Here is a 13,468-nt window from a genome sequence, read left to right as displayed (position 1 = left end):
GAGATATGGTTGTTTGCTAAGGGTCCCATCTCAGTTGTTGTGTGCGGATAGGTCGGTGCACGTGACTCCTGGACTGCCACTCCTTGCCACATGCTCGACATCTTATGTTATGTTATGTTATTTTGCATTTGTATAGCGCCTTATGTATCATTGGTATGACCACATCCGGTGCTGTCTGCAATGCACATTAATACTCGCTCTTCTCCCTCCTCCAGTGCATTGCCCCATGAACGAGGTCCTGGCCAGCTCCATGGGCGTCATAATCAGCCAGAGTTTCCCCGCCACCTTCCCGCAGTACCAGGTCTGCTCCTGGGTCATCAAGGTGGAGGCGGGGCACAACATCTCGCTCAACATCGAGTACTTCCTGAGCGAGAAAGAGTACGACGAGTTCGAAATATTTGATGGTAAGTGGCGCGTTGCATGTGCGCGTGCAAGAGCTCGCGGACGCGCCTGTTCTGGTGCTCGGTAGAATGTTGACTGTTGTGTGCATGTATTGCAGGTCATGTGTGGCTACCTCTGTGTCAGGGCGTTTAGGAACATGCCAGTAGAGCGACTGAACAACAGACGTTTTGCTGCAGTAGCTGCTTTACAGTAGATACAGACTGGACACAGATGTGTTGTTAGGGGGGTCTGGGGGCTCTAGCCCTGGGTCTTTTGGTTGTACTCCATGATAGAAGCTCAGGGGCCACAAGCAAAGGGCTAGTTAGCCCCAAGTCCTGACAGTTCTAACATTAGCATGAGATGTCCATCAGTGGCTTTGATGGGACTGTGGAGAGTCTGATTATTGACAATCAATAAGATGCAATGTTCAGGGCGGCCGATATTGGCCACTTTTCATCTCCAGCTTCGCACCACCGATGGCGTTCTAGTAGCGTACTTCCTCTTAATCGTGAGAACCGAGATGTTTCCCAATATTATCTCTGGAGCCAGAGGAAGAATAGAGACGACCCATGGACAACCCCCAAAGACATAGGAGGATCCGGGCTGCTCCCTCATTCCAGTAGGAGAGTGCTGTCTGCTTCCAACTCATCTCCTGTGATGCAAATCTAGCATTCAATCCTAGTATTCCAACATGGAAGTTCTTTACCAGTAAAGTCCAAACTCTTCCTAAGTCCTTGGCTTAGCGTATCTTGGTGAACGGGGCCTTTGGTTGACCTATACACTCGTGCCAATGTGTGGTAAGGATGAGAGGTGTCTTGCCATGAAGTAGTTGATGAGTTAAGCTAAGTCTATAATTATGCTGTTCCCTTCTCCAGGTGAAAGCGCCACCAAGTTGTCCTTCTTTTATGTTTATGTGTGCATGAGGTAATTGAAGTGAGCCTCATGCTTGGTTCAGGGTATGCTGGGTTCCTACTCGGAGGCACCTTCCTCTCACATTAGTGCCACCAGCTCTTTTCCATCCCTGCCTGACTGCGAAGACGGTGTTTTTGTCTTGTTCAATTTCCCGGGCTACTTTATCGGTGCACTTGGGTTGCTGTTTTCTTAGATGCCTGTTTTAATGTCGTCCTACAGGTCCCTCAGGTCAGAGTCCACGGCTGATGTTTCTGAGTGGGAACTACTCTGCTCCCATGTCCGTGACCAGCTCTGGGAGTAGTGTCTACCTGCGTTGGTCTTCAGATCATGCCTATGCCAAGAAAGGGTTTAAGATCCGTTACTCAGGTGCGTGGAAGCGGTCACATCTATCGTCAATAAATGGGTCTGTTGCATTGGCGGATTAAGTTGATCAAAGGGCAATCCAAAAGTGTGAACGCAGCGCCTTTTATGGTTTATTTCAGAAATGGAGCTATATAAAATCACTCACTCGCTCTCGCACTCACCCATCCACCCATTCTCCAAATCACTCATTCACTTAGCCAGCCAACCACTCAAATGCTGCCTCACTTACTCGCTCACTGATTCAATCACCTGCTCTATCACTCAGTCCCACACTCACTCACTTGCTCACACACTTACTCATCCTCCCAACTGTCCCACTATACATCTTCCTACTCAGTGAGCCAACCACTCACCCACTCACTCCCACACGTGCACACTCTCTCACTGATTCATTCTCACACTCAGCCGATCAGACACTTTTTCTCCCACTCTTGTATTCGTCCAACCAACGACTCCCTTGCTCACTTACTCATTCGCTCACTCGCCTACACAATCTCACATTCGTATGCTGTCACTCTTGCTCCCTCGCATGCTGAAATACTGGTGTGTAAGTCCAGGCACATATATATATATATATATATAGTGCTTTAAGTGACATACTTCATTGAGGGAGGGCTCTCGTTAAGGGGTGTGGCCTAAGTGTGTGTGTACTTAGGCCCACCCCTAACGAGAACCCCCCTTCGCCTAAGGGGGGGCTGGTGTAAGCAGGGGAGCATCAGCACACTGGCATGATTATCTTTAGTGCCCCCAGCTCACAAAAAGAGGGGATGAGCACACCAAAAGTGTGTCACCAGTGCGCTCTGGCTCTCAGGCACAGCAGGCAACCCTCTCATTCAAGGAGTTGAGTGAGTAAAAACAATGAGCTCCATGGGTGAAAGTTATTTCTGCTGAGGATGACCCTTTACTCAGAAACAGGAGGAGGCCACCTATTGTAAAGAGTCATCACGCAGCATGAAAGTCATTACGCAATGACTCTTTACTCAACAATACGAGTGCTGAGCCCTCCAGCCCTCCTCCTGTTTATGAGAAAAGAATCATCGGGCAGCCCACGTAGCCGAAGCCACGGTTACACAGGCTGTATGGGGGTGTCCGTACATTGGGTTAGAGAAAAATAAATGGTGATGCCTTATGCTTTTTTGCTAATCCAAAGTGCTGACACCTGCAGGCAGCCTTTGTAACCCTGCAGCACATCGGTTACTTAGGCAGCCTGAAGAGTCAGCGTGGCTGGCGCTGGTCAGGGCTATTCTGGAGACTATCAACCAGCCCACCTAAAGTCCTGTATATATATATATATTTCCCAGCTGCTCTGCTCCTTAAAACTAGGCCAACACCCCCATTATAGATATAATGAGAAACAATACTCATTAGGGAGTAATTGTTACATAGGAACATGGCCCTTGATCTGCTCTCATTGCAGGCTCCTTGATATCAATGTTCTGAGGGGTGTTGTGACAGGAGTGGTGTACCTGTTGCCCACGTGATGGCCCTTCAAGGTAAACAAGGAAGTTTTAAACTAAATTTCTAATTACAAATAAATTATGAACAACAAAACAAAATAACACTATTTTAAAATAAAAACTACAAATTACAAATGACTACAAATTCACTTAAAATGGTGTTTGTTTACCTTGAAAGTCCATCAAGAGGGCAGCACAAGTGTATGGCTTGAACATGGAGCTTTAGAACTACAAATAAGCTGAATTGGACTACAGATGGGCGGGAGATGGGATGTGGGGAACTGGCGGGAGATGGGATGTGAGGACCAATAAGCTGAATTGGGCTACAGATGGGCGGGAGATGGGATGTGAGGACCAATACGCTGAATTGGACTACAGATGGGTGTGAGATGGGATGTGAGGAGGGAGACCGAGCTTGTGGGTGTTGTTGGTTTTTACACTCTCATTGACCGCCCATGACCATGCTTATCCCTATGGGAAGACCCACCTACTAATTGCATTTCCCTTTCCAAAACACACTTTTTCTCTGATTTCTGTTATCAAGCTCATTTATGCATTAACAATCAAATGTTGTGCTGCGTAGGGCCTGCCGGTGTTACTTTGTGTTACTTTTAGTAGTTCTCTGAGAGTTAGTTGTTTCATTGCAGCTGTGAAGGAGCTCATGGTTTATTAAATATGACTTAGCCAAATGTCCCTTAAGCCATTTGATTTATAAGTAATAGCAATGTCCTTACATGTGTTCCTGGCTGTGAGATCCTTTTAAAACCAGCATTGACACTAGTTTTGGCTCTATAGGGATCAGCTAGAATTTGCAAGACACTGCCATAATGTGCCCAGTCACTGGCACGATTGTCCAGCATTTGCTATTTTATGGCCAGGTAGTACTATTATGGTACCGCTTAGCAGATGCCTAACCCTTCCCTACACAAAAGCCACAATGATTGGCTTTGCCAGTGCTTATTCAAAAAGAAAGAGGATTAGCGTTTTTCATGCTCACCCCTGGCGCCCTTTGTGTCTGCCTCTTTTAAGTTGATGCAGTTTGTCAATGCTAGAGTTTAAGCACCAGATAGTTTTGTAAAAATGTTACCCTTGCATCTCACACTTTCAACATCTGCACTGAGTGCTTCTGGAAGTCACTGCCACCTCCTGGCCATTATTGTAACTACACTTCCCCTCACCTTGGCATCCTGATTGCAGGTGTTTGTGTGCACGATGCTAAGTTATTTCTCCTTTTCCTCTTTTCTCCAGCAATGTATTGCAGCCTTCCTCCTCCACCACTCCACGGCACGGTGCGCGGCCAGGGCATCACCACGCCAGGGAGCAGCGTGCGCTTTGCCTGCGATACGGGCTACCGGCTGATTGGTCATAGCATCACCACGTGTCTGAGGCACCAGCAGGGCTACTATGACTGGAACACCATGGTTCCTTTGTGCCAAGGTTTGTGGAAAGTGGCTGCCGAGCTGTTCGTCATTCTTCACTGTATCAATAAACCTGTCTTTTTGTTCAAGGTCTCCCCTCTTGGCTCCAGTTAATTGGGCACGGCCATGCCAGTGGTGAGGATCCTGAGACTAACTTAGGACCACTGGTTTCTAATTGAATGTTCTTGCAAACCCTTACAGACAGTCCTCACACCAAAGTCCTGGCACTACAGTCCTCACACTCGGGGTCGACCATAGAACAGGGCCGCCCGGGGTGCCATTGGTCCGCCTGCCGCACTAGCTCGGGGGAGACTTTCAAGATCTCCCTGAGCTGGCATGGTGGGAGAAGGCACGGCAGGCGCCCTATTGAAATTAAATGCACTCTCGGGAGCAAGGCACATTTAATAACAATAGGGTTATGATGCTTTCGTAACAGTGCCGATTGAACATTTTCCCAACTCCCCCTGACATCCCTGCATGGTGGGGGTGCCTTTTATTTGTTGTGCTGCCTGGGCCACACCACCAGGAAGACCGGCGCTGCTCACACTTCAGGCTACAGCCTCATGCTACATACTAGCCAGGAGAGGCGTTGGCCGATGCCTATACATTTTTCTACTCAGAAGTGCCAACACCTGCAGGCAGCCATTTATATCCATGGGATACCTTGAGTGAAAGGGTTGCCTGCTCCTGGTTGGCTACTCACTCAAAGAAACAAAAGGAGAGACTGGTCATCCAAGCTCTCCTTTTGTTTCTTAGTGTGAGGAACTTACCCCGAGCAGGCAGCTCTTTCACTCAAGGAGACACATTGTTAAAGGGTGGTCGATCCTCCTGCCACCACAGGCAGCCCTTCAACCACACAGCTCCTTGAATGAAAGCGTTGCCTGTTTGGGGTTAGCTCCACTCATTACTATACAAAAAGAGAGATGGGGCACACTGATATCATAGCTTTGCTGCACCCAGCCTATCCTTCAGTTTCTTAATCACAGGCTCTGACCCACACAGGCAGCCTGACAGCAGTGCTTGGAGCCCGTGACTTAGGAACTGTCAGGATCCAGATGACGACTGCGGAAGCTGCTGATCCCACAAGACCCTCTGAAGCAAGCCTCCAACACAGCCCCTTCAAGCACAGGCTATGTGTTCCTCGCCCCAAAGGGAAAGTGGGAATGGGACAAAACAACAAACAGAAACTCACATTCTGAATTCTTAGGAAAAAACAAGACCTGAAACGAGATAATAATTCAATTACTTAACTGTTACTTACTTTTCTTTTCCAAAATATCTTCCTCCCTCCTTATTTTAACAAAACATTCCTGCAAGCCCCTGTTAAGTGCCAGGAGGTTTTATTTTACTCACAAGACTTCTGATATATGTACACAGTCGTTTTCTTTTCCTTTTTATTTTCTCTTTAAACTATGTTCCTACTAAAACCCTAACGCGTGATTGTGCTTTTCTTAAGAAAGTGATATATGAAGCATTGGGGAAGGAACGTGCACTGCTCTCCAACTGTCAATTACAGGATTAACATAGCCTAACTAACTAATGAATACTGCAGTTACTGTAACGAGGAAAGTACGTTCTATAATATTCAAATGGTAATCCAATTCTGGTTTTCCAATGTCTTCTTCTTTGATGAACGCGTTCCGAGCAAAACTCGATTAGTCCCTCCTTTCTTTCAGAGGTTGCACGCCTGTAACGCTGCTTCATTAGTCCCTTTTCTATTTTCACACACTCGTAGGACGGCTCCTACAGAGATGTAAAGATGCTGCCTCAGGTCTGCCTAATGCGAAGAGCACAGAAAGTAAGCGATTACGTTTGCTAGGCCACCGCCGCAAGCAGTCAAAACTGCCACTGCTTCCTCACCAATAGCACACTATTCAAACGTCCTTGAACAAACAGTCTTGCTCTCACAAGCAGAGCTGGCCTTAGAAGGGGTGGGATGGGTGACCGCCCGGGGTGCCAGGCCCCGCCCCAGGGCCCCATTAGCCCCCGCCACGCCAGCTTGGAGGAGTCTTTCAAGGCCCCCCCCCCCGATCTGGCGTTGTGGGAGAAGGTGCGGCAGGCTGCCTTTTGCTAGTAAATGCGCCCACTGTTGTCAGCACCCTGTTGTTATTAAATGCACCCCTCCACTGCATTAAATAGCAAAAGGGCGCGATTATCCCCCACCACGCCAGCTCGGGGGAGTCTTTCCAGGGCTTCCCCGAGCTGGCGTAGTGACAGAAGGCGCTGCAGTTGCCACTTTGTTACTAAATGCGCCTGCGGTGGCAGAGTGCATTTAATAACAATCGGGTGCTGATGTTCCCCATTCACAACATTCTCCTGTTAAAAAAAAAAAAAAAAATAGAGCATCCTGGCCCTGCCCCCCCTGACCCTGCCCCCTGTTGACCAGGGGCGCGCGGGGCGGGGGACACCAAATCGCCCAGGGCGCTGCAGCCCCAAAGGCCGGCCCTGCTCACAAGTGTAGCTTTCAAATGAAAATAAAAACGTGCTTTAACTCTCAGTCTCTTCTTTCTTATTAACTTCAATCTCTCTCCTGGATTCTTACAATTCTTGTTTGATCCTTGTACTATTAACACGCATTTACTAGTTCTAATTCAGAATTACTGTGATTGCTGTGAAAACTCAATCCACTCTCAAAAGTCTAGAAACAGTCCCACCAGGTGTCAGGGCCATGTCCGACATAGTCACTCTGATAATAGATTGTATTTCTCTTCCTAAAGGACTTTAAACTGGAGCTTGTCAGGATAGCTGCTGCCTCTTGAGTTTCTTCTAATGAGAGGCAGTTTAGAATTCTTCGAATACCTCATCTCAAGAATCTTCAATTGTCGCCACCATCTTGCCTTGGGCTAACTCTCCTTCCTGAAACAAAATGGTTGAGGAAAACGTGCTATTCAAATCCACTAGCACGTAACTATCACACCTGGCCAGACTGAACTATTGTATATCTTGGAATCCTGACAAGAATAAAAAGGAGAGGCTGGTCGCACCAAAGGTATGATATCAGTGTTCCCCAGCTCTCCTGCTTGCAGTGCATTGAGTGGGGTAAGAAATTGAGGCAGGGGGCACTCGTGTGGTGGTGTGGCATGCTTGATGGGTGTTGCCTGAAAACTACACAAACCATAGTAAGGTACGCAAACAAACGTATACATTTATGTAAGCATTTATATATTTATATACGTACCTGGTTTGTGTAGATCTTTTATAAATATAGAAATATGTTGCATATTTCTATGTTTATAAAAGACGACTTGTAAATTACACAAACCCGAGTATGGTGCACTCATAAATATATAAATGCTTACATTTATATATGTGTTTGCGTGCCTTACTATGGTTTGTGTACTTTTCAAGCCTTCTTTTTTTAAACAGAAATATGTAACATATTTTGTGGTTTACAAAAGATGTCTTGAAAAGTACACAATTCAATACATCTTTTATAAACCTTTGACTATGGACAAAAGCATCCTTGTCCGTTGGCAAAGCTTTATAAAAGATGGCTTGAATTGTGTACTTTTCAAGCCACCTTTTATAAACCTGAAAATATGTTGCCAGTCCCCAGGTTTGCCGAGGGTTAAAGATGCCTCCGTGACCTGGGGAGTGGAAACAAAAGGACAGTAACTTTCTCTGGTGACCCCTCGAGCAATGGGTCATTTGAGGAAGTTACAGTGACTGACAGAAGTGCCAGCCCACCACAGCGACTTCTGTCAGCTTGTCTGACTCAATAACGAGCGCATATCCCTTCACGACTGCGGCCGTGGCAGGATAATGTGTCCTGCCGTAATGTGGTGGGATGGGGGCCCCGACTGGGCACTGGCTCAGCCCCACTTTTTGGAGACTTGCAGGGCCCGGCCCGGCTGGCCCCAGCCTGCTTGGCTCTATCCCCCACCACGCATATGTGAGGTGGGCTCTAGTTTTGGGGCGTGGCCTAGATATGGGTAGCCCACCCACCCAGACTTAAGCCACACTCCTAACTAGACTAACTCTTGATTCTTCCTCTCTCACTTAAATAACTGCACACCCTGCTGGGGGAGGTGAGGGGTGGTGGGAAGTGGGGAGGGTGTGTGTGTGTGTGTGTGTGAGTGTGTGTACTTTTGTGCACGTGTCACATTCTGCACATGTTCTTGATCTGCGTTTTGCAGCTGCATCAAGAAGCAAATCGGTGCGCGAAAGCCACGCTGCTGATGTTGAGTGACAGACGCAATGTGCAGCATTTCAGAATTTGAAGATGAATTCTGTGTCAATGCCGGATTATTGCTTTTCAACGTTTAATGGAAAAGGGAGAGCTTGGTCATGATTCCACGAGTATCCACCGAATGCTTTATCAATAATAGGTCTACGTGTCTGTCATCCGTCAATCACGCTTTACTTGAGGGAATCCCTATTGGGCTTTTGAGAATATTCCTAAGAAAGTGTTTATGGGTAAAATGAATCTACCAGGAGCCAGACAGTGTATATCACTTTAATACATAGATAGACAAAGAGATGGTAGAGTGTTAGACTTGAGAGATAGATAGATAGATAGATAGATAGATAGATAGATAGATAGATAGATAGATAGATAGATAGATTATGTAGAATGACAGACAGACAGAGAGACAGAGAGACAGACAGATAGATAGATAGATAGATAGATAGATAGATAGATAGATAGATAGATAGATAGATAGATAGATAGATAATGTAGAATGGGGGATAGACAGATGGACAGACAGAGATAGATAGATAGATAGATAGATAGATAGATAGATAGATAGACAGACAGCTTATGTAGAATGGGAGATAGACAGACGGACAGACAGAGAGACAGAGACAGATAGATAGATAGATAGATAGATAGATAGATAGATAGATAGATTATGTAGAATGACAGACAGACAGAGAGACAGAGAGACAGAGAGACAGAGAGACAGATAGATAGATAGATAGATAGATAGATAGATAGATAGATAGATAGATAGATAGATAGATAGAAAGATAGATAATGTAGAATGGGAGATAGACAGATGGACAGACAGAGATAGATAGATAGACAGCTTATGTAGAATGGGAGATAGACAGACGGACAGACAGAGAGACAGAGACAGAGAGACAGATAGACAGAGAGAGAGATAGATAGATAGATAGATAGATAGATAGATAGATAGATAGATAGATAGATAGATTATGTAGAATGGGAGATAGACAGACGGACAGACAGAGAGACAGAGAGACAGAGAGACAGAGAGACAGAGAGACAGAGAGATAGATAGATAGATAGATAGATAGATAGATAGATAGATAGATAGATAGATAGATAGATAGATAGATAGATAGATTATGTAGAATGGGAGATAGACAGACAGACAGACAGACAGAGAGACAGAGACAGATAGATAGACAGAGAGACAGAGAGACAGAGAGATAGATAGATAGATAGATAGATAGATAGATAGATAGATAGATTATGTAGAATGGGAGATAGACAGACAGACAGACAGAGAGACAGAGATAGATAGATAGATAGATAGAGAGATAGAGAGATAGAGAGATAGAGAGATGGAGAGATAGATAGATAGATAGATTATGTAGAATGGGAGATAGACAAACGGACAGACGGACAGACAGAGAGACAGAGAGACAGAGAGACAGAGAGACAGAGAGACAGAAAGACAGAAAGACAGAGAGACAGAAAGACAGATAGATAGATAGATAGATAGATAGATAGATAGATAGATAGATAGATAGATAATGTAGAATGGGAGATAGACAGACAGAGAGCCAGAGAGACAGAGAGACAGAGAGACAGAGAGAGAGATAGATAGATAGATAGATAGATAGATAGATAGATAGATAGATAGATAGATAGATAGATAGATAGATAGATAGATAGATTATGTAGAATGGGAGATAGACAGACGGACAGACAGAGAGACAGAGACAGATAGATAGATAGATAGATAGGTAGATAGATAGCTTATGTGGAATGGGAGATAGACAGACAGACAGACAGAGAGACAGAGAGACAGAGAGACAGATAGATAGATAGATAGATAGATAGATAGATAGATAGATAGATAGATAGATAGATAGATAGATAGATAAGATAGACAGACAGACAGACAGACAGACAGACAGACAGACAATAGATAGATTGATTATGGAGAGTGGGAGACAGTTGGATGGATGTATAGATAAATAGATGACTTTAAGTGGGTCTATGGTAGCCAAAGAAAAGGTAAAACAGTCCCCAAAAGTGCTCTAAAACCAAGGCCTTGCCAGTCTCAATAGCCCGAGAGGGACCAACCCTTGCAGGCAGTCATTTCTCCCAACAGAGATGTTTTCTGCCACTTGGTGAATGGGCTGCCTGCAGGGATTAGTGCTTCTGATTTGGAAAATAAAGGAAAGTCAGGTTCACCAAAAGGTATGATAATGGTGTGGCTCTGTTGGGTGATAGGGCTGCCTGTGGGGGCATGTGCCTCTGATTAATAAACAAAATGTGTCCAGTCAAATGATCGAATAAAAAGGATCAAATGACAAAAGGTTTGAGCCAATGGGACCGAAAACAAAAGGGTTGAATGCCTTTTTTTAAATGTATATTTTTTTTGGGTGTCCGTATAGGGAAAAAAAGTGTTTTTTACACCAAAAACATGGGTTTGGAGGGGGGACCACCCTAGAAAAAAAAAGAAGAAAAAATCGACCTTTTTGTTTTCGGTCCTTTTGATTCGACTCTATTGCATTTTGATCCATTTTGATTTGATCCTTTGACCTATAAGCAACAAAATGAGAGGTGCAGTGTACTCCTATCATACCTTTTCGTAGACCAGCCAATCCTTGTGTTTCTTCATCAGAAACACCACCCTCCTCACAGGCAGCCCTTTCACCAGGTGGTAGTGATCATCTATATCATGTGAAAAGGCTGTCTGTGGGGTTCAGCATCAGTGATTAAGAAATACAAGGAGAGGTGGAACCAGTAAAAACAGATTATACAATTCTGCCCATCACGTCTACCTGGCACCCAGTGGACGCCCAAGTTGGGAGCAATCACCAGGCCCCCCTCGCTGCCCATACTTAGGCCACACCCCCTTGTTATATTCCCCTCGATTACTTAGAAAGATATGATTCCATTTTTTTTACCACATCTTCACAATAAGCTTAAAATCTAGAAATGATGTTTAACGCTAAACTTTGAATGATTGAATAGGAAGAGAATCACGCAGGTTTTCCAGCAAGTTGTTGGATAAAACTAAAAGCATAAGTAAATTCATGCACAAGCCATTTGGACTTCGAAATGATGAGCAACGCGTTGCCAGATGGTGTTTAAATGTATGCAGGACCGTGTGTATTCTACAACGGCCAAGGTACCGACGATAAAACTTCACAAAATAGTTCTAAGTGAAAAGCTTTTCTCAAAATCATTAAACAAATGTGGCCTTTTCTGCTCATCTTGATTTTGTAGATCCATCACTTTGGGGCGGGGGGAGTGGTCCCCACTAACTGCCAGCATTGCCCCTTCTTAATTCTTCCCTCACAAATACTTGTTTACCCACTTCCCCTACTGCCCAATAGATCATTTTCTTCAGATGGCCAAATCCAGGCCAAGTATTTGAAAAAGTTGTTTTTAAAATGCTGCTTGACTAAGTTACCTGGAAAAACCAGGAATGGAATGCCAGTCTTATACGTCACGCAATGAATATTCATATTGATATGTATAAGAAACACCGGCAACACTATGGTGGTTTAAATAGCTTAAAAAACGTAAGATGTGGACACAGAAGTAGCCATGTCAGCCAATTTACACTCAGAGTAACCGCACCAAGTAGACATCACTGGAAGTACAATTCCAGGTCAGAACCACATGGCCAATGCATTGTGGGAATGCAAATGAGCTCAAATATCAAGCGTTTGCTCCAGAAAAATGTCCTTGTTCATAACGGAGGCTTTTCACCGATGATGGGATCACACAGCGAGATCAAAGATTAACTCCATCTGACCTTAAGGTATGCGTAATACACCATTTAGGACACCGCAGATACAACCACACACATTATCATGAAGCTACTACTACGACAAATTTGGTCTAGTTGGAGAGTTACATCTTCGCTTCCTTACAACAGACTTTCCTCAACACCTCCACCATTAGAATACAGTGACAACCTACAACAAATTCGGTCTAGCTTTACACATCACGTGTCTCTCACACTAGCGCACTCTCATGACCTTCCTCAGCACCCATACACGTGCCTGACCTTTTGGAGTTGCTTACTGGAGCCTTGCCAGCCCACCTAAGTCCTAATGTTGGCCAAATGTACACACACATTCTAAACCTCTAGGAGCATTTCCCATACTCTGGACTGCGGCCACCCAGGGCGTTCCCATCACAAGCATGTTGAGACTATAGTAATGTAAAAAGGCGCTATATAAATAACAACTACACAACAGTACAATATGGTAAAGTGGTGGTAAAAGTGAACTTCCATTAATGACTATCGATGATTATTAAATGACACTGTGCTGGTGTGACTCTGCTTGCATGTCTAATATATATATATATATATATATATATATATATATATATATATATATATATATATATATATATATATATATATATATATGCATGTGTTGCACTCGTTGGATTAGTGTTAACGTGTTCACTGAAGAAAACACATGCAATCTACTCCTCCTGAATCAGGTATCAACAATAATCTGTAGGACAAGTGCAGGTGGATGGCAGATCCAGCACTTTAAATGTTTTGTATTGCTCCACACTGTCATTGCTATCACTGCAGAGCAGATTTATCACTATATGTTCCATAGATTCTGTGTAAGGGACGGTGAAAGCAAATATTTGAATATTAATCCCACCATATGGTCTTGGTATTAACAGTAGCATTAAGTGCAGTTATATAGTGAGTGTAATATGGAACTGTGTACCTTTTTAAATGTTCTTTCTTAAAGTGG

General features: G+C 44.4%; 1 protein-coding gene across 1 annotated transcript in view; it reads left to right on the top strand.

The window, feature by feature from the left end:
* CSMD2 (CUB and Sushi multiple domains 2) overlaps window positions 1–13,468 on the top strand; it is a 2,010,406-nt gene that overhangs the window by 1,856,362 nt on the left and 140,576 nt on the right. Inside the window, exons 47-49 of the mRNA XM_069622557.1 lie at window positions 216–404; window positions 1,513–1,659; window positions 4,362–4,550. Of these exons, the coding sequence (XP_069478658.1) occupies window positions 216–404; window positions 1,513–1,659; window positions 4,362–4,550 (525 nt within the window). The remainder of the gene's footprint in view (window positions 1–215; window positions 405–1,512; window positions 1,660–4,361; window positions 4,551–13,468) is intronic.

Source organism: Ambystoma mexicanum, chromosome 11 (assembly GCF_040938575.1).
Source record: "Ambystoma mexicanum isolate Mex_15411 chromosome 11, UKY_AmexF1_1, whole genome shotgun sequence".
NCBI lineage: Eukaryota > Metazoa > Chordata > Amphibia > Caudata > Ambystomatidae > Ambystoma > Ambystoma mexicanum.
Note: the sequence above shows the minus strand (reverse complement) of the source record. Positions and strands in the feature narration are given on the sequence as shown.